The 25,616-nt window shown below is 37.8% G+C and overlaps 1 protein-coding gene across 1 annotated transcript; it reads left to right on the forward strand.

Annotated features, from left to right (window-relative positions):
- Window positions 1–213: 213 nt before the first annotated feature.
- On the forward strand, window positions 214–25,616 carry HSD17B13 (hydroxysteroid 17-beta dehydrogenase 13). The gene is made up of 7 exons (XM_051965072.1): window positions 214–482; window positions 14,162–14,269; window positions 16,402–16,533; window positions 16,689–16,795; window positions 18,626–18,763; window positions 20,760–20,876; window positions 24,004–25,616. Exons 1-7 carry the CDS (start codon window positions 273–275, stop codon window positions 24,092–24,094), a joined length of 903 nt encoding a protein of 300 aa, XP_051821032.1. The 5' UTR covers window positions 214–272; the 3' UTR covers window positions 24,095–25,616.

The raw sequence follows: 25,616 nt of genomic DNA on the forward strand, positions 1-25,616 counted from the left end.
ATGCTATGAATAGCTTAACGCCTCCTCACCTCTTCTACTAGGCTTCTGTCAGCAGCTGGCACCACTTCAAATGAGTCTATTGCAGGAGAATCAATAGAACATGAGGAGAAAGCCTGCCCTTGTAGCCTTGCTTATCACCTCCAGTTCCCTTTAATAGCTGGGACACAGCTAAAGTCTAGAGCTCTGGCCTCCTTGACACTTACCATTCCATACAGTAGCTCTCTCCACTGAAGGGAAAAAATTGGTTAGGAGAGACAACTGTGGCTGAAACAATGAACATCATCGCAGAATTCTTCCTGCTTCTGGCCATTGTCATCTACTCCTACCTGGAGGCCTTGGTGAGGCTATTTATTCCAGTAAAAAGAAAGTCTGTCAGTGGAGAGATTGTCTTGATTACTGGCGCTGGACATGGAATTGGGAGACTTACTGCCTATGAATTTGCCAAACACAAAAGCAAACTGGTTCTATGGGATATTAATAAGGTAATGAAATATATATTTTTTATTATAGCTTTTTATTTACAAGTTATATGCATGGGTAATTTTACAGCATTGGCAATTGCCAAACCTTTTGTTCCAATTTTTCCCCTCCTTCTCTCCACCCTCTCCCCCCCCAATGGCAGGTTAACTAATACATGTTAAGTATGTTAAAGTATAAATTAAATACAATATAAGCATATTACATTTTTATTTCTTTCAACTTCTCAACTTGTGTAGACCAGAGGAAAAAATGCTGGATTTAGAGGCAAGAGAATTTGGGTTTGAATCCAATTTCAGATATTTATTTCCTATATTATCCTCTGTGGTCATTAAACCTTTTTCAACTTTAATTTCCTCATCTGTAAAATGAGGATAATATCGGTATCATTTATATTACATAGCTATTGGGAGGATCAAAGGACAGGACACTATCTGTCAAGTGCTTTACACTTCTTGAAAAGCAATGTAACAATCAACAGTTGCTCTACCAACTGAGCACCTTATTAAGAAACTAAGAGGGAGTTTTAGCTTTTTTTTTTTTGCATTCTCAGTTTTAAAATTTGGAGAAACATCTTTAGAAATAAACTCTCTGGAGCCATATTCTTCCCTTACATATGATATCTTAGAGCTTTAGAGTTCTATGTGAGATCCCCATCAGGATCACTGAGCTTCGCTTTCATAGAACACAAGATGTGGAACAATCCAGCTCCTTCCACTGTCAGCAGTGAGCCTTAGAAGGAGAGATAAACAAACTTCCTATCTTCTAAAGGATAATTCCACCACCCTTATAATATTCTCATTTTTGTGGAGAATTTTCAGTTACCAGTGTTGGATTTAGTTACCATTCATACTGTTAGATTCACAGTCTTTCTTCTAGTCATGTCTTTATGATACTTGCTTTGTCTTATGGTCTCAAAAAAAAAAAAGCTGTGTGACCCTGGACAAGTCACTTAGCCCCAATTGCCTCAGCAAAAAAAAAAAAAAAAAGAAAAAAAAGAAAGAAAAAGAAAAGAAAAGAAAAAATTGCAACTGAGCAATGTTAAGAAAGATCAATTATGAAAGACTATTACCCTGAACAATACAATGATCCAAGAAGATTCTAAAAGACTGATAATGGGAAAAATGCTAACTACCTCCAGAGAGAGAACCATGATTTCTGAGTGCTAACTGAAATATAATTTTCTCACCTTTTTTTTTTTTTTTTTTTGCTTTTTTTTTTCAGAGGCGGGGAGAGAATAATTATATGCCAAAGATAGAAATGTTTTACATGTTTTCTCATTTATAAGTGATATCATTTAGCTTGCCTTCTCAGTGATTGGGGAGGGTGAGGAGAGGTAAAGAATTTGAAACTCAAAATTTAAAAAGAGAAGGATACTAAAAATAAAAAGAAATTTAAATAAATTTGCAGCTGGAGCTAAGAAACATTATTGTAACCATATAGCTTTCATAGAATTCTGTGACATGAAAAAGAAACTGCACTTCATTTAAATGTTCTAATACAATTCTTTCACTCTCTCAAACACTGATAGAGCTCCCAGAAAAATCTCTTTTATTTTTTAAAAATAGAAAGTACATTAACTTTTCATGGATTTTATCTTTTCTTTTTAATTTACCAAATGAATATTTTTTTAAAAAGCATTGCTTCAGTGAAGTCATGAAATAGAAATTTATTTTTAAAGATATCCAAAGAAGTTAACAAAGAACTTCTTTTAAAATTGAGAAACTTAATTTCAATTGGAAAAAAAATACTTTTCTTCGTAGCCATATTTTCTTGACATTCCATATTTCTTTTTCTTTTGTAGACTAGAACCTCTTCATTCTCCAAACAGAGATGCATGAAATTAAACATAATAACCAAACATTTAATAACATATTATGAATTTCAGGAAAAATCATAGAATATGCTAGAGGAGTCAGATTTCCTTAAATCAGTTGAATTTTCATTATAAATTATCTTGTTAAACTAAATATCTCTATCATTATACAATTTATGTAATGGGAAGTTGGCAAAACCTTAGAGGCTACAATCTCTTCAGCACTGTCTTATTATTTCCTGTGTCAACAATACCTTAAAATCTTTCCCCATTTATACCCAGAAACCCAGGTGTGGATAAATAACCTAGTTCTCATATTTCAGTGTTTTTTTTTTTTTTTTTTAAGGTTAAGAATTAAAGCTTGGCCATATTAAGCAGCAACAAACAAAAGTATCACTAATTCCAACAAATATAATCCTTCCTGAAGGTCAAGTTTGCCCAAACACAGGCAAGGCAAATATATAGTTCATTTACCTTCTCATATACTCCTTAATCTCCTTAATTTCATGTTAATCAAAAGAGAGGAGACAGAAGAAAAAATTCAGAATCTACACACCACATCCCTTCACCCTAATCTGCCAATTGCCAACCCCACTGTCCAGTCCCCACCCCAATACCATTACCACCACCCCTGCCCTACCTACCCAAGATAGACATTTCTGTTCTCTATAATCTTTTCTTAGTATTTGTTTGGAAAAAAGGACTTGCCACTAGATGATTGTATGTATCTTCCAAGCATATGGCAAATCAGAAAGGAATATTTTCTTGTTGATACATAGTTAACTCATTCTCTTTACATGTGTATCTTAAAGTAATAGAATCTTCAAAAAAAGTTATTCTAGTTTCATGAAACCAGTCCTCTTCCAACCAATAAGAAATTCTCCAAGGTAAGGCATATTATCAGTTAACAACTGTTAGATCCTTATTGGATATGCTTTGATAAATATTAAAATGATTACCTGGAATCTCTGTCCCCAAGAAACTTAAGACAGCAACATAAAAACCAAAAAATGTGTAGATCTGAGGTATTTAGCTCTGTGTGTGAGTGTGTGTGTGTGTGTGTGTGTGTGTGTGTGTGTGTGTGTAGAAAGAGATATAGTCACAGAGAGAATCAAACAAAAAGAGAAAGATGGGAAACAAAGAGGTAAAGAAAATAAGAAAGAGAATGGGAAAACATGGTTCTATCCATGAAAAACAGTTACTATAAACTAATCTCCAAGATATCTATCTAGATATGTCTTTTTAGGAAACTAAGATTTAGTTGAATTGTACCAGATTGTGTAGTTAGCTTCCTATCTGGAGAATAAAAAAATAAAAGAATCTCATAAAATCCCTCTGATCCCTGGGATTCTGTGATTTACAATTTGGGACAATTCCCGACTCTGACATTTTGCAATTCTGGGAGATGTTGTTTGAGTTTCCATTGCACCTGGTTTCTTTACTCCTACAACTTGAAGGCCATATTCTCATTTTGTTTTTGGCGATACAAATTGTTACCTTGGGAAAGCAATGTGATAGGAAGAATAAATATAACACAGAAAGAATAGTCAAGATTGAAGATAAACTTGACCTTTCAAGTAAAACCAACATCATATTTCACAATCCCCTACTCAGTCTGCAGGTCTATTCTATGTTTGAATGACTATTTTGTAATTCTAGAGGGAGTTTTCATAATGAAAGCTCAGGTTCATCTTAATAATTGATTATCAATATTGGGGTAGCAAGGTAGGTAAAATGACTTAAGAGGAGATTTTTCTCCCATCCTCCCCATTCCCAACAGAGATGATCTGTTGAAGTAAATGGATAACCACGGGATCATATGGAGTCCAATCAGCTTTGACTCCTTGAAAGATTTACCCCTCCTATAGTTTTACTTGTGTGATCCCAAAAAAGGGCAATGAAGTAAGGTTAGCTCCACAACTGGAAGGTATTGATTTTGACTTACCAGGGATCTTAACTTGATAACCCTATAAATTGGGACAGCTTGTTCATTTTTTAAGGCTGGCTTACACACTAAACTGGGGAGGTCATAAAAATGCTAAAGGAAACCATAATAAGACCCATGTTCATAGATAAAACCAACATTCATTGAACTTTACTTTTCTCTTGTTAAGAAGAGAGCACAAGAGGAGACATGGTAAATAAAAACTATCCAGAGTTAGGCAGCAAGTAAATCTCCCCCATTGGAAGATTAAATTGAAAGGCCTAATAAAAGTACCATTTTTCCTGAAATATTAATGAAAGAATATCAAGGTAATTATATCAGAAGAAGAGAACCAATTTTGCTTAAAGCTGAAAGTCACCAGAAGATGCTTTCAGTTTCCTTTTTTTGTTTCCTTTTAATGCGGATTTCAGTTCATTATCCATAATTATATAGTTAATGAATATATATAGGAAGCATTGTTTGCTGCTTCTTCGATTCCTATCCAGATTCTACCTAATGTCAATAAACTTTTTTCATTATGCCTTGCAAGGCACATCATACAGGAATTTCTTGAAGTTATAAAACCAATCTGCTTTTGAAAAAGTTTCAAGGAGTAGCTAGGTGTGTAGTGGATAAAGCATCAGTCCTGAAGTCAAGAGGATCTGAGTACAGGTGTGACCTCAGGCAATGACTAGTTGTGTGATACTGGGCAAATCACTTAATTCAGATTGACTTCAAAAAAAAAAGAAAAGAAAAGAAAAAAGTGCTAAAAGGACATTCTTTAAAGTTATTGGTAAAAACTATACAAACATCTAGAATGACATAAATAGTCCCAGGAAATAATATGCCCAATAACTCTAATAATGTACATAGGACAAAATGAATTTCAATAATTTTTCTTTTTCTTTTTTAAATGTTACGCTCTTACTTACAGAGATTGCTTATTGACTAGGGAAGTGGGAAGAAAATATGTATAGAAATGAATATGACATGAAAACAGAGGATACTAACATGATAATAATAACTAACATTGATAGAACATTTACTAGTATAAGAAATTGTGCTAAGCCCTTTTACAATTATCTCACTTGATTCTCAATACAAGAGGTAGGTGCGATTATTATCCCTGCTTTATAGATGAGGAAACTCAGGCAAATAAAGGTTAAGTGACTTGCCCACTATTATACAGCTAGTTAAGTGTCTGAGGCTAGATTTGAAATTCAGATTCAGATTGATTCCAGACCCAACACCATATCCACTACCTATCTTCAGCATGAATGTAAATAGAAAATTATAGGAAAAAGAAAATAAATTCATATATGAATGATGTCTAGAGAATATAATAGCTGACTATATAGCACTGCTGTGAGTGAAGATTCTAGACTAACATTTCCTGAACATCTATGGTTTTCTCAATCAAGTGATTAATAAGTGTTTATTAATTACCTACTATGTTTTAGACACTGTGCTAAATGCTGAAGGTACAAAAAAGGGTAAAACAGAGGCCCTATCCTTAAGGAGCTTACAATCTAATGGGGAACATGATATGTAAGCAAATATAAGCAAAACAAACTATATACAGAATAAATTGGAAATAACAGAGGGAAGGCACTAATATTAAGTGGGGTGGGGAAGACTTCCTGAAGACGACAGCATTTTAGTTGGGACTTAAAGGAAGCCAGGGACATCAGTAGTCAGAACAGAGGAGGTATACTAGCCCTGGAACACAGCCAGAGAAAATGCCTTGAGATGAGAGATAGGGCACCTGTTTATAGAACAGCCAGGAGGCCAGGCTCACTGAATCAAAGAGAATATGAGGGAGATAAAGGCACCTATAAAAGAAGGCTTTTTTTTCAAGGAGTTTAGCTACAAGGAACAAGAGAGATGTAGGATATTTGCAGAGATACAAGAATCAAGTAAGAGGTTTTGAGGATAGGGGAGATAATAGGCACCTTTGTAAGCAGAAGGAAATGAACCAGCTAATGTGGAACTATAAAAAATAAAATGAGTGAAGAAAATAAAGAGGGAAAAACCTGTTCTCTGTTGTTTCCAGAATAAAATGTACACCCTTCAGCCTTTTAAAGCTTTACACAGTCAGACTTCCGCATTTCTAGATTGAGTTTGTATCTCCTTCACCAACTCTACATTTTAGACAAATTAGATGACTGCATGTTCTCCCAGTTTTGACAATACATCTCACATTTCTGTGCCTTCACACAGGTAAATCCTTATTACACAGGCACATTCCAATACCTGCAATTCATTAAGTCTTTAACTTAGTCTCATCTCTCTTTAAGATTCAACACTGGACCTTGGAATCATGAAGACCTAAGTTCAAATGCAGCTTCACATGCTAATTAACTATATGGCTCTGGGCAAGTCATTTAACCCCATTTTCTTTCCCCCCCCCCAAAAAAAAAAACAAATTAAAGGGTTCTACATTAGAATTAGGGGCAGCTAAGTTGCATAGTGGATAGAGCACCAGAATCACCTTCCTGAGTTCAAATCTGGCCTTAGATATTAACTAGCTGTGTGATCCTGGGTAAGTCACTTTACTCTTTTTGTCTCCGTTTTCTCATCTCTTAAAAAAATGAGCTAGAGAAAGAAATGGAAAACCATTTCAGTATTGCTGCCATTAGAAAATCTCAAATGGGGTCACAAAGAGTTAAATACAACTGAAAACAACTGAACAACAAACATAAGAATTACTATTGTATACAAAAGTGCCAGGAAGATGGCACTGTCTGAAGTTTTATCCCTCTTTATTTTTAACTCCTAACTCTATCTGTTGCATTTTACCTTCTATCTAGGCGTTGCAGTAGATAGAGAACTGGATCTGAATACAGGAATACCTGAGTATTAAACTGAGTATTTTATAAAACCTGAGTATTAAAAGTATAAAACCAACCTCAGACCCCTAGTAGTTTTTGCTGGGCAAGTCAACTTAACTTTGATTTGTCTGTTTCCTCAACTGTAAAATGAGCACCTTATCTCACATTGATGAGGTATGGATCATGGCAGGAAAATGGGTGGGTCTCCTAGTTTTCCAAAACACCAAGTTAGGGAGGCAGCGAGAAACGCTACACAAAAGGCTGTGATAATAAAAGGCTTTTATTAAAGAGAGAGATAACAAGATGTTCTCTTAGTGGGCAATGTCAAAGAATTGCCAAGAGACATTTTCTCAGGGTTTACTCTTATACAGAAACAAAACAATTTGGGTTTTGCATCCAAAAGGAACATACTTGAGATAGGGTGTGGGAAAGGAGTCTTTCCCTGGGAATGTAGGTTTTGCATCCAAAAGGTGCATAATGTGTGGGAACAGAGTCTTTCCCAGGGAATGCAGAAGCTCTTCTGGGCGAGGCTGCATTGTCCTCATTATCTCCCCCCTCAAACAATAAACACAGATTCTTTTGGAAAAGGGTTGATGGCCTCAAATCTTCTGTGTCCACTTCCTGCTGGAAAAGGTCGTAGAACTCAACCTAAAGTGGGAAAGAAGGGGAAGTGGTGCTTGGGGGAGAGACGCGAGATCTGAAAGCGGCAGCCATAGTGTCCAGTGGATGCGGAGTTTGCCCATCAGTTATCTCAGGGTTCCCAGGTCGCAGGAGAAGTTGGGAGTTTGCAGCTTGTAGCCTAGAAGAAACAAATCTCATGAGCAATCTGAAAATGCAAGGACCGAATATGAGCAGAAGGATAATAATCAAAAGAGGGGTTAGTATAGGTGCCAGTAGGGACCATATCTAGGAACCCCACCCAGAGGAGGATTTGGGGGGTGTGAGAAACTGCTCATGGATGTCTTGCATCCAGGCAGCCTTCTGCAAGATTCTCTCTGTGCGCAGCTCAACTTTCCTTAAGTTGTTAATATACATGCAGCAAGAGGTATTTACCAGAGCACAGACACCTGCGCTGGAGGCTAGAAGATAATCTAAGGCCATGCCATTATCCAAAACCATATTAGCCAACGAGTCAAGAGATTCCTGAATCTCCCTCAATGAATGAGCCGTTTCGTTGGCAAACTGGTGGATTGTGGCCATCAGGTTGGAGAGAACGCTTTCATGCTCTAAGTATCCAACCCAAGGAAAGAGCATCCCAGCCCCTTTCTTCAAGTACCACAGAGTGTTCTCCCAAAATCCCCGCTTATGTCTCCTTAGAGGAGTGGGGGCTGCATCTGGGGCACTGGCATTGTAGACAGTGAAAGGGGTAATCAAGTGGCCCAAGGTGCAAGGCCCGTAGTGTTTGAAGGGCGTCAAGCACCGGGTGGAGAGAATCACAGGTGGGAGTGAGTTCCAATCAGGGGCATTTCTCTTAATAGGCCTCTGAGAGGTGCTGGAGGGGGATGGGGAACTTACTTTGCAGAGGAAGGCTTATCCCTTAGGTGCACAGATGGTACCTGAGGTGAGATTCTGAAGCAGTCTCCTGGTTGCTCGGCCCCATGGATGAGTGTAGTCCCAAAGCATTCTATCAGTTGGGAGGTTAATAGCAACAAATACCAAAAGCAACTTAAAACCTCTTCAAGAGGGCACATGCGTGAAGTCCAGCTGCCAATCCTCACCAGGGTCCGGCCTCTCCTCTGGACTGGCTTCGGGAGAGGTGGGGGCTTAACAGCTCCCTCGGGATTTACCTGGGCACAGACTGGGCAGGCCTGGCACACCTGTTTGTTTCTCCCAGCTTGTGGCCTGTGAAAACGCGCTTCACCAGGGAATGCATTTCTCCCCAGGAGCTTGGCCTGGTGGAGACCAGAGATCAGTTTCCACTGACTTGCCTCCGGGATTAAGAGGTGGTCTGAAGGCATCTGAAACCAACCGGAGGGAGAAAGGGTGAACCCCTTTTCCTCTGCAAGAGCCTTTTCCTGTGGGCTATAGGAAGGAACAAAAGACTCAGGCAGTTGGAGGATTAAAGGGGCCACAGTCAGTGGTGAAAGGGCAGCAGACTTAGCAGCTAGGTCTGCCAGCCTGTTTGCCTTGGCCTGAAATGAATCTCCCCTCTGGTGCCCGTTACAGAATATGACTGAGACCTCTCTAGGTTCCCAACAGCTTGCAATAGGTGCATAATTTCTTCCGCATGTTTAATGGGAAGTTTTTTGCTGTCAACAAGCCCCCTTCTTTCCAAATAGCTCCGTAAGCATGTAAAATATGGAAAGCATATTTGGAGTCAGTGTAGATGTTGCCTCTCATCCCCTTCCCAAGTTCTAACTCTCTGGTTAATGCTATGAGTTCTGATTTCTGTGCAGAGGTGCCAGGAGGCAATGGCTTGGCCTCCAGGGTGCTGTGAAGAGACACCACATCATAGCTGGCCTTTCTCTCCCCATTCTCAAGAAAGCTCGACCCATCTGTGACCTACTCCCCATCGGGGTTCTCAAGGGGGTGTCCTTTAAGTCAGGTCTGCTGGAATGGACAGAGTCTATAACTTCCTCACAATTATGGACAATCTCTTCCAATTGAGAGACCTCAGGGAGGAGAGTGGCAGGATTTAAAGTGCAACAGACTTGGAGGGACAGGTCAGGGGTATCCAGCAGGAGAACCTGGTACCTAGTGAGCCTCCCACTCGAGAGCCACTGATGCCCCTTGGCTTCTAAAATGCTTTGGACTCCGTGTGGGGTCAAAATCTCTAATGGCTGACCCAGGGTCAGTTTGGAGGCTTCCTCAATTAACAGGGCTGTGGCAGCCACTGCTCCAAGACAGGAAGGCCATCCTAGGGAAACTGAGTCCAGCTTCTTTGAAAAATAAGCCCCGGGTCTATGGTGGGGCCCTAGAAGCTGAGTAAGGACTCCCAACGCTTGTCCACGCCTCTCATCGACATACAGAGTGAAAGGTTTCTGTAAGTTAGGCAGGGCAAGAGCAGGAGCAGAGGTCAGTTTGGCTTTCAGGGTTTTAAAAGCTTTGACCTGCTCCAGTCCCCATTCAAGAGGGAGGTTATCAGGACCTTGAATAGAATCATAAAAGGGTCTGGCAATAATCCCCAAATTAGGAATCCAGATCCTGCAGAAAACCGGCCATGCCGAGAAAGGTTCTCAACTGCTTTTTTTGAGGCAGGTTCTGGGAGACTTAAAATAACCTGTTTCCTCTCCTCAGTTAGAGATCGAGAGGTGGAGGTGAGATTGTGACCCAAGTATTTGACTGACTGGTGGGTAATATGGGCCTTTGGTGGGGAGACCCTGTACCCCCTCGAGGCTAGAAAGTTTAAGGTCTTTGTGGCCGCTGTTAGAGACTCCTCTCTGGTGGGGCTGCAAAGTAATGTATCATCCACATACTGTATAAGACTGCTGCCAGACAGATTAAGGTCCCGCAGATCTTTAGCTAGGGCTTGGCCGAATAAATGTGGGCTGTCCTGAAAGCCCTGGGGCAAAACAGTCCAAGTGAGCTGATGGGGAAGTACCCCATGCTCAGCCCATTCAAAGGCAAAAAGGAATCTCGAGTCCTCATGTAGAGGGATGTAGAAAAAGGCATCTTTAAGGTCCAGGGTGGAAAACCATTGTGTATTCCCTGGAATTTGTGCGAGAATCGTATATGGGTTGGCCACTATGGGATGGATTGGGACAACCTCTTCATTAATCGCCTAAGATCCTGCACTAGCCAGTAAGCTCTGTTGGGCTTTCTGACAGGAAGGATTGGAGTATTACAAGGGAGTGGCAGGGAATCAGGAGTTTGAATTTGAGGAATTTGTCAATCAAAGGCCGCAGCCCTATCCTATCTTCCCGCTTAATTGGGTATAGGTGCCTGTGAGGAAATACACTAGGATCCCTTAATCTGACAAGGGCTGGACTGACCTGCGTGGCTCTCCCAGGGATGCCCTGAGTCCCACATGGAAGAGTCTATTTCCCCCCAGATTTCACAGGGAATGTGGGGGGGGGGGGTCTGGAGAAGAGTGCACAGAGATTATCTGGAGGCCTCATCAGAGAGAATTGGGCTCCCAGTTTCATCATCAAGTCCCTACCCATCAATGGGCTGGGGCAGGAAGGGATAATTAAAAATGAATGTGGAAACAATAGGTCCTCGAACCAGCAAGGCAGGGGGAGGGTTTCCAAACAATGTCTAAGTTTCCCTTCAATGCCCATCACCTTATGGGGGAGGCAGACCCGAGTGCTCGAGCAGAACAGAGAAAGAAGCCCCCGTGTCAAAGAGGAAAGAGACTGGCATACCTCCTATGTCCAAGGTCACCCTGGGCTCAGCTTCGCTGATGGAGGTAGGGGGACCATAGCCAAGCCCAGGGGCCCATCAGTCCCGGCCTGGAGAGGCCTGGAGGGCAAGACTGGGGGCCATGGTCCTCCCCTTCTCCGGGAGGTCACTCTTCTGGTGACCTTCCCGTCTGTATCTGGGGTAAAGGCCTGGAGGCTGGCTCTTCTGAGGGCAATTTCTTGCCCAATGACCTGGCTGATTGCCCCTGAAACACAAGCTTTGGGGACCCTTGGAAATGGCAAAAGCCAGAGACTGGGCGTGCTGCGCCCTCTGTTCCTTGCTCTGACTTTTCGGTCCTCCTCCCGATCCCTGTTGTTAAATACCCCAAAGGCGATTCCCACTAATTGATTCATGGGAGTCTGGGGCCCTAGTTCCAATTTCTGCAGCTTCCGTCTGATATCTGAGGAGGACTGACTGATAAAATGCATGCTGAGGACAGCAGTCCCCTCTGAGGAAGTGGGATCTAGGTTAGTATATTTCCTAATGGCTTCCACCAGGCACCCCTGAAATAAAGCGGGATTCTCGTCAGCTGCTTGGGTAACTTCTCTCAGCTTATCGTAATTCACCTGCTTTTTAGTCCCCTTTTTCATACCCTCAACGAGGCAGGTTAGGAAATGGTCCCTTTTCTCTCTATCCCTGCTCCCCTCCTGACAGTCCCACCCGGGGTCTGCGACAGGCACTGCTGCAGCCCTTGCCTGATATTTACAGGGGAGGTGAAGGCCAACTGGTCTCCACACTTCTGGGCCAGGTCCCAGGTCCTCTTTCTCCTCTATGGTACAACAAGCAGAGAGAAGGATGTTAACATCTCCCCAGGACAGATCGTACTGGAGAGCAAGAGCTCTAAACCCCTCAGTGAACTTAGTGGGATCCTCAGAATACCTGCCCAGTTTCTCCTTAATCTGGCAAAGATCCAACATGGAGAAGGGCACCTGCACTCTAAGCGTTCCCCCCACCCCAGGTATGGCCACTTCCCTTAGGGGGCAAAGTCTAGAAGAGATCCCCGACACAGAGTCCCGAGCCACAGCTGTGAGGTGATCAGGCTCTGGGGGAGGGGCAGGAGGGGGGAGGCTTGGGGCCAGGGCCAGGAAGAGGAGGAGGAAGAGGAGAAGAAGGAGGAGGAGGAGGAGGGAGGGAGCAGGAAGAAAAGGGAGTGCTGCTTCTTGTCTGAGAAGGGCTAAGAGTCCCACTCTGGGGGAGGGGAAGGAGGGAGAGGTCAGATAGCGTCCTCCATCTGGTAAGGAGGTGGCTTTGGAGGCGAATTAGGAGCGGCCTGAGGAGGGCCTCAAGGAGGGGCAGATGCTCCCTGCACCTCCAAAGGAGCAGGAAGGAGAAAGTCAGAGGATCAGCTTCTTTCTCCATTTCCTCCACAATAGACTTAGCCAGCAGCATCCTGCAAGTTAACTGTGATTCAGGGTTCTGGGAAAGGGCCATGAAGACCTGGACATAAGGAATTTCCATCCATTTCTCTCGTTTCTTGCAAAATAAGTCCAATTCTCTAATAGTGGTAAAACTGATGGAGCCATGAACTGGCCATGCCTCGTGGTTGTCTAACTCATAATGAGGCCAGACAGTATTACAAAAATGGATGAGCTTTTCGACTTTAAGTCTTTTAAGCCCAGTTTGCTCTTGTTTCTCAGGAGATAGCCCAATGGAGAATCTCTAGGGATGGAAGAGAAAAACTGACCCATTTTTGCCACAAGCCTGAACAACCTTACAATTCTATAGCGTAACCTTTCTTTTTTTTTTTTTTTTAATAACTTTTTATTGACAGAACCCATGCCAGGGTAATTTTTTTACAGCATTATCCCTTGCACTCACTTCTGTTCTGATTTTTCCCCTCCCTGCCTCCATCCCCTCCCGCAGATGGCAAGCAGTCCTTTACATGTTAAATAGGTTACAGTATATCCTAGATACAATATATGTTTGCAGAACCGAACAGTTCTTTTGTTGCACAGGGAGAATTGGATTCAGAAGGTATAAATAACCGGGGAAGAAAAACAAAAATGCAGGCAGTTTATATTTATAGCGTAACCTTTCTAGACATCTCAAGAAAGGTGTCAACAAAAGGCCCTCTCATAAGAAGACAATTCATCCAAAAAAAACACAACAGGATTTCGTCCCCACAGCGTCCTATGGGCAACTAATTTCCTCGACCAGACTCCGAGTCTGTCAGCAGATTAGGTTATAATCCCGGGGAACCACAGCTGCCCCCAGCTATAAAAGAAATTATAGTGGGCTTCTTACCTCAGTAATAAGACATCCCCGTACAGGGCCACCAAATAATGAGTAATGGATCGTGGCAGGAAAATGGGTGGGTCTCCTAGTTCTCCAGAACACTAAGTTAGGTCGGGTTGGCAGTCAGAAATGCTACACAAAAGGCCGTGATAAGAAAAGGCTTTTATTAAAGAGAGAGATACCAAGATGTTCTCTTAGTGGGCAATGTCAAAGAATTGCCCAAAGACATTTTCTCAGGGCTTACTCTTATACAGAAACAAAACAATTTGGGTTTTGCATCCAAAAGGAACATACTTGAGATAGGGTGTGGGAAAGGAATCTTTCCCTGGGAATGTAGGTTTTGCATCCAAAAGGTGCATAATGTGTGGGAACAGAGTCTTTCCCAGGGAATGCAGATGCTCTTCTGGACGAGGCTGTATTGTCCTTATCAATATGGTTATTGTGAGGATAAAATAAGATTCATAAGATTATGTTTATAAAGTATGGCTATATAAGTGTTTATTACTTTCCCCCTTCCATCTCATTTTCTATTTGCAGCATGGTATTGAAGAAACAGCTGCTGAATGCAGAAAACTAGGAGCCCCAACTCATGCTTTTGTGGTTGACTGCAGTAAAAAAGAGGAAATTTATAGCATGATAGACAAGGTAAGGACTAAGTACATCTTTGCACAAATTCTTAATGAATCAATTACAGGAGATCCAGAAGACATGAAAGAACTGATCTTAAAAAAAAAAAAAAAAAAAAAAAACTTATTCCAATGCCTTTTTTTTTTTTTTTGCATTATTCTTAACCTTGAAATCATGTTCTGTGATAAGATTTTCTCTTTAGCTACATATCTTATCCAAACATTGTTGTTTTGTTTTGTTGTGTTTTTATTGGAACTGTGATTTTCATGGGCAAGAGGAGAATGAGGAAACTCTATCTATTAATGCAGCTATTCTTCTAGATTTTAGTGAATTTCCTGGTACATCAAAAGGTCAAGCAATTTGCCAGTCGGTAGAGGTAGCTCAAAAATACACATATACGTACATATACACATTCTCACATTCACACATATATATGCAATCTAACACTATCTGATCTGGCTCTCACTATTGACCTTAAATATGCACAGGAGCTTGACTGAAGACAAGATTATATTCCAACAAAAACAATCCTTTTTTTTTTTTTTTTTATTGAGTCCATTAGTTTTTTTGTTTGTTTGTTTTTAGGAACTCCTGTTTTGCATTGTATTGGCTGGGGGGGTACAGGGATGAACTGCATTGTTATGTTTTCAGAGTGAACCATTACAACTTAAAAACTGGCAAATAATACAAATCAGATTTATTTATTTGTTGACTGTCTAGATTTGAGAAAATGAAAGAGAAAATGTTAATAATGCTGGTTATACATAAAAGTGTGTCTTGTGTACATTGGGGGGAGAAGGGAGCTGGTTGTTAAATATTTACTATCCAACTTTGATTCTTGCCTCAAACACTTACTAACTGGTAACCCTGGACAAGTCACTTAACTTACTCAGTCTTAGTTTATTCAATTGAAAAATGAGGATATTAATAGGACCTACTTCACAGGGCTGTTATGAGGATCATAAGAAATAATATATGTAAATTTCTTTGGAAGTTTAAAGCATTACATATAATATTGTCTACAGATAGAGACTGGATCTTTAATTTCACTTATATAGGGAACTTGTGGAAGAGGAAATTACCTTGTCAAATGTGAGTCAAAATACTTAAAGGATTATCTAGCGTATTGAAACTAAATGTCTTGCCCAGAGTGCTTTGGGTAGGTTTGAACCCAGGTCTCTCTAACTTCACATTATAAGATACTGTGATAAAAGTACGGTTAATGACATAATATTTTTCATGTCTGCTACTCTGTAAAAAAAAGCTCTTTTGAATTTTGGTGATAAGTATTTTATAAAATAAATTTGGATAGATGTAATACTGTTATAGTGATAAGTTCATTTTTAAGTATAAGGGCAATATAATAATATGGTTCCTTTCTCTGTATAATGAAGAAATTTCTTTTCAATGAAAAGTTTTAAGTTCAACCAAAATTCTTCCAACCCCCCAGTTAGGAAACTTATTTAGGCAGAAGATGGATTTTCTGCCTTAATTCTATTTAAATCTTTCTCTTACTAACCTCTGCCCTCTTTGTGATTAAGTTAAAATTCAAATTACTGAGCAGTGTATGTGGATAAACAGGCATTGGGTACTTAACTTTAAGAATAAAGACCTTTTCCCTTAGTCCATTAAAAGCTGATGGCTTCAGCCTGTCTTCTGCTCCCTATAGATTCTTTTATAGATCTTCCTTATAGTTCCCAATTTGTTGTTTTTGGTGTACATCATTCTGTCTTCTAGCTCCATGCCTTTGTCTGGGATAATTCTTATATATTCCCTCCTTATTTCAACCCCATAGTTTTCTTAAGTTTCTTCAAGGCCTATATCTTATCCTATCTTCCCCGCCAAATAAATTTCTTTTGTTTCCCTTCAAGCTTCTTGAGGGCAGGGATTAATTTTTTTCCTTTGTATTTCCAATGCCTGGTATAATACCTGGTAGACATTAGAAATTAAATAAATAATATATGAATGAATGTTTGCATTTAATATACTTCATGCTTATGCTGGGTGGGGGGGATGAGAGTGTCAGGGGCCAGAAGAGGTACTTCTTCACAATGTAAACTGAAGAAATAATTTAGTCCTTGCTTACCTTTACCTGAAACCTTCAAGATACTGTGATACACAATATTAATCTGTTCTTTAAATTTTAAAAGATAAAGAAGGAAATTGGTGATGTGACCATCGTGGTAAATAATGCCGGGACAATTTATCCAGCAGATCTTCTGAGTACCAAAGATGAGGAAATTACCAAAACATTTGAAGTCAACATCCTAGGTCACTTCTGGGTAAGTACAAATCACAAATATGGGCCTGTGAAAAGTTTACTTCATTTATGTTGACATTTTTCTTTGCTAATATTGACTGGATTATCCAAAGAATAAAATTAAAAACTTGTATTGAAAGCAATTTCTCTATCTCTCCCTATTGAACTATTATTAAGATTATTAAAGCACTCCTGCCTCCCATGATGAAAAGAAACCATGGTCATATCATCACTGTGGCATCCATATGTGGTCATGGAGTGATTCCTTATCTTATTCCTTACTGGTATGTATTGATTTCTATGAAGGTACTTTCCTACTTTCTTATTTTGAAGTATTCTTCCATCTTCTTCCTAGTAATTTCAGAACTCTAGAGCAAATACAGTTTGTAATGTCTTTACCTGTACCAGAAAAGATATTTTTATGTATATTTGGACTATGTTTAAATTTGGAAACAGTATAGACTTGAATTATAGGTGTCAGTCAGAGATAACCATAGGAAAATCAACAATGCTCTTGACCATAAAATAAAGAACACCAGAAGCAGAAATAGGCCACTATCACATGTAAATACATGTGATAGCTTCAGGGTCAGTGCCTAGCCATTGTGGAAATGTCTTACATCAGAATATTTGTGTTTGTACTTCTGTCATGAGATTTTTAAATGACTTGGTGTGTGGACAGTTGTTTATTTTTCTATCATCTCTTTACACAATAATGTTAAGCCAGGTAGACATTAGATCAATAAGCATGTTGCCAATGCCTAACTGTGGAAGAAAACATTGAAAACCAGCTTATAGTATCATATCACTTATATGAAACGCCACATAGTAAATTCTGTCAAAAGTTATACCAATTTCTTCCCTCTGCCTTATACCATAAATAGCATCAGTTTATCAATATTTTGACAAGATTTTTACTCACTTGCATTATGTTGTAATAATGGAAGCATATGTCAGTGACTTTGTAAGGAGCTGCAGTAGGGGAGCTGGGTTCCATACTCTTGGCTATTTTCTGTGCTCTCCTTGATAACATAAATATTCCCAAAGAAAGAGGAAAAGACTGTGCAGGCAAAGGAATATGTACATGTGGTTAAGCTCAAGCTCCTTTCTGTCTTTAAGACATATATATAGGAATTAGACAACTTAAAACACAGCTACTATTTCAATATTTGAAAAAAATCCAAACTTGTAGGAATTTCCTCTCTTCTCCTCTAAAGAACAATATTCTTATATAAAACTTTAAAGTCTATAATATATTTTCCTCACAACAACGCTGGGAAATAAGTAATATATGTAATATCATCTATACTTTGCACTTGAGGAAATTGAATCTTAAAGAACTTCAGAGATCAGAACTAGATCTGATTTTAGGTCCAGCATTTTAGCTACTCTCCCTTACCTCCTGTGATAGAAGTAGCTAATGTTTTTCTTTTTATTATTACAGAATATTAAAAACAAAATTAAGAAATTGAAGTGCAAATGGTAAAAGGGAAAATGTATACAGCAATTATAGAGCTAAAAGACCTCTAAAAGCTAGAGACCATCTAATCCCATTTCTTTATTTTATATCTGAGGAAACTGAGTCCCAGAGAAATGAAGAGATTTTCCTGAGGCCATCCAGCTACTAAGTCAGGATCCAGGATTAAAACTAAGATCTGCTGACTCCAAAGCCAGGATACTTTTCGTTATATAGTACATATATTTCAGAACGATTGTCTTTATAGCTTTTTTGCATTCAACATTTATTTTTTTTCCTACGTAAGAGAAAATAACTAAAGCTATAGAGACTGTATTCATAGATCTTGTGAAGACAATTTGCGACTGCCTAAAAATTGCTATAGTTGAGATTTGTGAATAATGGTCATGATTTGTCCCTGGGAAATTGCCAATTTAAACTTTTTCTTTTATATAGGCACTCTATTTAAGCATGTAAGGGATCTAAATTGTTTTTTTTTTTCATAACCTAAGAAAATTCAATGTAGAAGAATTTAAGTTGGATAGCATCTTCTGTTTATTTTCCATTCAAACAAACAAAGTTCTACACTGTAGAACTCTGATAAAGAAAGGAACCTCATATTTTCTATTGATGATAATTATTCATAAATCTTTTGTAGTTCCAGTAAATTTGCTGCTGTTGGGTTTCACAGAGCCCTAACATCAGAACTTGCTGCCATGGGAAAAAGTGGTATCAAGACCTCTTGTCTCTGTCCTGTTTTTGTGAATACTGGATTTACCAAGAATCCAAGCACAAGGTAAGGATAACAGAAGAGTATGGCACAGGGCTAAAGAATTCTGGTTTTCATGTGGATCAAAGCTAAGAGGTGGAGACTGCCCCACCTGTTCAAAGCAGCATAAGCTACAAGGGAACAAAGAGATTTTGTCAGAATTTTTGCTGGAAACATGTTCCAGATTCACAAAGATCTTTTCCCCTGCTTACTTGGAAAGTTTACAAAATATGGACTATTTATCATTAATGGAACAATTTAATAACAAAATACCTATAAGTAAAATAATGAATAATAAAAATTTTAGAGATTGGAGTAGAAATATCTTGTAACCATTGGACAGACACTGGAATGAATCTCCCTGAATCATCTTACAAACTGCAAAAATCTCCATTAGGCAATGTGCTTCTTCTTACCTTAGGACTATTTCAGAAAATGCAAACAAATAACATTCAGGTTCAACTACAGATATTTGTGAAAAATAAACAACTTTTTAAAAAAACATAAAACAATGTAAATATGAAAGAATAATATAGCAAAGTAAGAAATCAGAAATGAGTATCAAATACAGACAACTCTGGAATAAAAGGAAAGGTCAAAGAGCAGTTGTAAAGAGATAATGGATCACTTGTTCCAACTTAATTCTTTGGTTTTCTGGAATGGAACTATCCCTGAGGCTAGCCACTATACACACAGCTCATTTTTGGCCTGGAATACACATTGAAAAGTTGACCCTAAAAGGTCCCTTTCTGCAGCTGGACAGCTTTACAACTTCCCCCATCTGTCGGAACTGTTGTTTTCAAATTCCCAACTGTGTGGCCTTTGCATTCAGTTTCATGGTGAATCTTCAGGGTTTTAAATGAAAAACCCAAACAAAATGCTTTCTAGGCCCTGGGTGTTTCTTACTTTCCCTTTAAAGAAAATCAGCTTCTTTCTTGCATCAAAAGTTTGAGTTTCCAATTTATAAAGTTTCAAATAAGTGTAACCCTTGGCCCTTCTGATAAAAGTAGTAGTAAGAAGCTAGAGAGCACTACAAAACTGTCAGGAGTGAGCAATCAGCTTCTAATGAATTAAGGAAAAATGAGGTCCTATATATCCATGGCAATATTCAGCTTCCAAAAATAAGCAAATTATCCTCACCAAATGTCTGACAGGCAATTTTATGATTCAAGTTCCTCTATTAACACTATCAACTCAACTCCCTAAGAACAAGGATGAGTCTATATAATGGTAGACCCAATGGCCACTTAGGTTTCTTTTACCGCTAAAATTCTGTGGTTCTGTGGACCATTTCACTTTCAGTACTGATAACTATATAAAGACTTACTGATAAGAAACAAGCCCTGTAAGGGCAAAAACTGTTTCATTTTTGTCTGGTCTCATATCACCCATCACAGTGTCTAGCACATAGTATGAACTTTAAAATGTTGGTTGATTGATTGAATTGAAAGGGAATCATTGTCCTGAAGGCCTTTATAATGAAAATATTTCCAAAAGGAACAGTAAATGAAGTCTTTTACACTTTCCCATATTTATGTTAAGGTTTCTTCTATAGGTTACTGAAAGTCTAGAATCAAAACAGAGAAGACCTCAGAGATCCTCTACTCTGATATGCTGGCCAAGAAGCAACAGTTAGAACTCAACAGGGAACCGCCGATAGGTTTAAAATTGGAAAAGGAGTGCAACAAGGCTATATATTATCATCTTATTTAGTTAATTTATATGTATAATACATCATGCAAAGTGCCAGGCTGGATGAAGCAAAACACATGTTTGCAATATGATTAGCTTCACAATGGTCTACCCTTTGGCTAAATCTTATCTTCTAGAACCAAGCAGAACAAGTCTAACTCTTTTCATATTTTTTTTTCCATATAAAAGAGTAAGTACATAGAAACAAATTGTGATCCTTGTATAGTTGGGACACAAAGCAAACTGTTAATATTGAAAATAAATAAGGGAGCTTATTTGTATAAGGTTTTCTTGATTTCTGTTTTAACCAATAAAAGTTCATTTTTTTAAGATTATGGCCTGTTTTGGAGACAGATGATGTTGTGAGGAAACTGATGGAAGGCATTCTAACTGACAAGAAAATGATTTTTGTTCCATCATATTTAAATCTCTGTTTGATATTGGAAAAGTAAGTATGGTAGAATATACATATATTTTGGAGGGAGGGAAGCAATTGGGATTAAGTGAATAGCCCAAGGTCACACAGCTGGTAAGTATCTGAGGACATATTTGAACTCAGGCTCTCCTAACTCCAGGTCCAGTGCTCTACAATATATACTTTAGAAGTCATCAACACTATACAACTATACATTTTGTCAATGATGTACTCTAGTCCTGGGGGGAAACAGTCTGTGGCCATGATCCTTTCATGAGAATAGTAATGATCCCTTTCTATAATTAGCATCCACTCTCATCTTAGTCATCAAGTCAGGCAACAAGTATTTAACTCTTTACTATACACCAAACAGTGCTAAGCACTAGGGATACAAAGAAAGGCAAAAGCACAGTCCCTGCTTTCAAGGAGTTCACATTCTAAAAGGGGAAATAACATGCAAATAACAAGATACAGAGATAGCACAAGGAAGATAGTCTCATGGGGGATGCCATTACAGCTGGAAGACTCACGAAAAGACTTTCCATGCATGGAAAACAGCTAATTTAAAAGCTTGGAAATGAAAAATGGAAAGCTATGTGGAAAAAACTACAAGTAGGCTGGTGGAGATAGAGTTATCACTCAGCATGTATTTATTAAGTGCCTCCTATATTCCAGACACTGTGCTAGGTCTGAAAATAAAAGCATAAGAAACTATAATACATAATACTTTATACTTTCTAAGGAGGAAGATAAGAAGTTAGATATATAAATATAAACAGCATAAATGTAAGCTGAATACAAAAGAGTTCATTGCAAAGTAGTTTGGGAGAGAGAATATTGGCAGTCAAGGAAATCAGGAAAACTTTCACATAGAATAGAGTGTTCAATCTTCTTAAAGAAAACTCTGTGAGATAGAGTAAGGAAGAAAGGCATTTCAAGCATGTGGGGCAGCCAGTGCAAAAGCATGGAGATGGAAGATGGAAGTCCATGTATGAGAAACTGAGACATGGCCAATTTGGCGGGATCACAGAGCGTGGAAAAGGGAGTCTAGTAATTTCAATGAGCCTGGAAATATCATGGAAAGGGAAAGGGTCAGATTATGTAGGACTTTAAAATCCCAAACAGAGAATTTTGCATTTGATCCTAAAAATAATGGGGAGCACTGGAGTTTATTGAGTTAAGGAGTGACACGGACAAGCTAATGTGTTAAGAAAATCAGGTCAAAATTTGAAGGGACATTATGTATATTCGGTATCTTTAAGAATGAGACCAAGGATTCAGCTAGACCAAAACTATGAACCAGACAAGAAGGGGAGGTAATCAATGGATTCTAGTAAGCCACAATAAAAATCTGAATAGTATGTTTATTTTATATACATGGAGTGAATCTTCAAGGAGAAAAGATTTGTTGAGTGATACTGGCAAAGGAGAATCTAAGACAAAGATAGTATCAATACTATGTAGTAGATCTTAAAGAGGCAGACATTCAGTTCAGAGCCAAATGAGTGCAGATTAAGCCCCACAAACTAGGGACAGGAAGTAAAAAGATTTACTTGTAAAATAATCTCACTGTTATACTCTTAAATTGTGTCTTAAAAAAAAACTGTGGTTTTTTTGTGGTTTTTTTTTTTTCAAGCAAGAAAACTTCAGTTTAATCAAGAAAATACTGGATTCTAATGTATTTATTCTCATTTGATAATTTAGACAAATAAAGAATATAGTTAGACAATTTTATTAAACCATCCCCATTAACTACACTTGGAAAAGTGTAGTTTGGGCCAAATTATTTAACTTCTCTGGGTCTGTTTCCTTGTCTATAAAGTAGAAGATTGGGATAGGATTAGACTCAATAAGCCTTATGGTCCCTTCCGCTATGGGAAAATACTCAACAAAAAACATTTAGAGCTGATATTATATTGCACAAATAAATGTTTTCTTTCTTGAGTCTTAAGCCATGATGAAAGGAAGCCATGGTGTCCAAAGTGATAATTTAACCCTATATCTAAGTTTTATACTTATTTTATATCTTATTATTATATTATATATATAACATATATGATGTTACATTATATATAACATATATAATATATTATGCATAATATTAATAGAACATAGTGTTTTATAGTCTGAAATATAACTATCTTTGCCAAGTGCTAGAGATGCAAAGAACACAAAAATGGTTACCAAATATTTCCAGGTATCTCTTTTATGATTATTCAAAGGAAAATCAGATTGGCCTTTTTCATTGACAATTAAAGTGAAGTTTCTCTCTCAAGTGCAGATGTCTATTTAAATAAGGCATTCACTCTGCTGCGTATGTTTAGTTCCATGAAGGTTTTAACAAGCACATACAATTTGTTCATTAGAAAAACATTGAATAGCCATTGAAAATATTACAAACTATCACAAAATGGGGAAATGTTTATTTTCAGAATCAAATACTACATGTTGCTTTTTATTTTTAAGCATTTTTGATATTACAAGTTTTCTTTTGTGGTTTATTCTGATATAATCATCTTGCTTACTCTGTAGACTTTCCCTGACTAATGAAGGAAGTTATTTTTTACTTTGATTCACATTTAATAATCGTTTTTTCTTTCTTTTTCTTTTTTTTTTAACTAATGGGATAAAACAAGCATTTCTATAATATAGGACAATAAAAAAAGACAATTGCACATGAAACTGCAAATCTACTATGCACAATTTTCAATAAAGCTAAATGTGCTATTTATTTGAAAGTCTTCTAAAATATAGGACTGACATATTGGAGATTCTGAACATAAATATCAAAAGAAGTGGGGGAAGGAAGTCCATTAATATTTTCTTTCCCAGTAGAATACAATCTTCTTTAAGGTAGAGAGTATTTCATTTTTGTTTTTTTGTTTTTTTTTATATCTCCAACACTTAGCACAACACCAAGAATAAGCTGATGATTAATAAATGCTTGTTGATTAATTGATTAATTAAGAAAAGAAACTATATCCAGGCTAGGCAATCATCAGAAAAACAAAATTTGACAATGAAAAAACTATTGGCAGGGCTACTAATCCTTAGATTAATATTCTGTGTATCTATTACTTTTACCCATTTCATATTGCCCTATTGTCTGTATTCTAAAACACTGTTAATTTGAAAAGCTTTCATTTTTTTCCCCCCACAGATTTCTTCCTGAGCGTGCATTAGCAGCGATAAACCGCGTACAAAACATTCAGTTTGAAGCAGTGGTTAGCTACAAACACACAAAAAATTAAGACACTGGATTCAAGTAGCTGTATGATGCTTTCCAGCAATAAATCTTAGGAAGTTTTATAAAAATAGAAGAACAATGAGTGATTATGCATATAGGATTGATATCTTTATCTTTATTTTTGAGATAAAATCTAAGATTTCAAAATTTTATTACATTTCTATTTCATGCAATCATTTTTATTCTACTTTTGTCCTTTCCATACCACAATGAACAAAAATATTTTTTCTGTTAAGTCTCACAGAAGAATTGTGGAATTAGAGTGGGAAGGGCTTTGAAGATCACTTAGTCCAATCCCCATTTGAAAGATGTAGAAACTTGAGTCTCGGGAATATTAAGTGCTTTGTCACACAGATAGGATCATCAAAAGTAGGATTTAAATTCAGTTCCTAGATATCCAAGATTCTTTCCGTTAGATCAGCTGTCTCCCAGTGAGTTGTATAATATAGACAAAATGGCAAGTTCTCACCTCTGATGGGCTGTAGTTTCCTCTAAAAGACTAAATGGTCTCCCAGGTCACTTCCAGCTCTAATTCTATGATTCCATTATTGAGTACTGGAAATCTTAAATGAAGTTTAAACAGGCAAGCAGATCATAAAAAGCACAACTCTTAAATAAATAAATTTTGCAGTTAGGGGACATTATACTAATAAATTAAGGTTTTCTTTCTCAGGTGACAATGTTATTATCTTCTCCCTCCCACATGATTTAGTTGAAATCAGAATACCTCACCTCACCCTCTCTGTGACATTTTAATATCCAAGATTTCTATCTTACAACCAATATCATCCTGCCTCTATCACTCTCCTTCCCTTCTACTTCCATAAATCCCTTGATTTCAGAAAAGAGGGGAGAGAATCAATTATAAAAGCATCATTTAATTTGGAAATCTAACCCCAACTCTATTTAGACAACCAAGATTTCTCTCTAATCCTACTCCCAGGAATATTTAGCCACAACAAATATTTGAGAATGAAAGCTGACCAGAAAAATGAATCAGAATTCTCAAGACTCTTACAACATATCTGGGAAGTTTTACCTTGAGGGAATTAAAAAACAACAACAACAACAACAATTTGTAGACCAAAGTACAATATATGTTTTAATGAAACTCTTATTCCTAATTACTTCCTTTCAAAACAGTTATGTTTTTGTGAGCAATTGGAGGTATAGTGCTAGTCTGAAATCTAGCTGATTTTCCTGAGTTCAAATCTGTGTGACCCAAAGCAAATCACTGTTTTCCTCAGTTACTTCATCTGTAAAATGACCTGGAGAAAGAAATGGAAAACCACTCCAGTATCTTTGCCAAAAAAAAAAAAAAAAAACAATAACAAAAAAACAAAAAAGATCACAAAAAGTCAGACAAAAAGACTGAACAATAAATGTTTTTGTGCCAAGTATCAAATATCTATTACATAACTTTAGATTTAAAAAAAATATACCATCTTTTAATAAATGTTGTTTTCGCTTGTATTTTCCAAAAATATATATATAGTATCAACAATAAAAGAAAAATTTATATTCTA

The sequence above is a fragment of the Antechinus flavipes genome, chromosome 6 (genome assembly GCF_016432865.1).
Source record: "Antechinus flavipes isolate AdamAnt ecotype Samford, QLD, Australia chromosome 6, AdamAnt_v2, whole genome shotgun sequence".
In the NCBI taxonomy this organism is placed as follows: Eukaryota; Metazoa; Chordata; class Mammalia; order Dasyuromorphia; family Dasyuridae; genus Antechinus; species Antechinus flavipes.

Excerpts from the sequence above, each read along its gene's own strand:
- HSD17B13 (XM_051965072.1), top strand. The coding sequence starts at position 273 with ATGAACATCATCGCAGAATTCTTCCTGCTTCTGGCCATTGTCATCTAC. Across the intron at positions 14,270-16,401 it reads TTTATAGCATGATAGACAAG|ATAAAGAAGGAAATTGGTGA; the intron begins GTAAGGACTAAG and ends AAATTTTAAAAG. Across the intron at positions 18,764-20,759 it reads ACCAAGAATCCAAGCACAAG|ATTATGGCCTGTTTTGGAGA; the intron begins GTAAGGATAACA and ends CATTTTTTTAAG.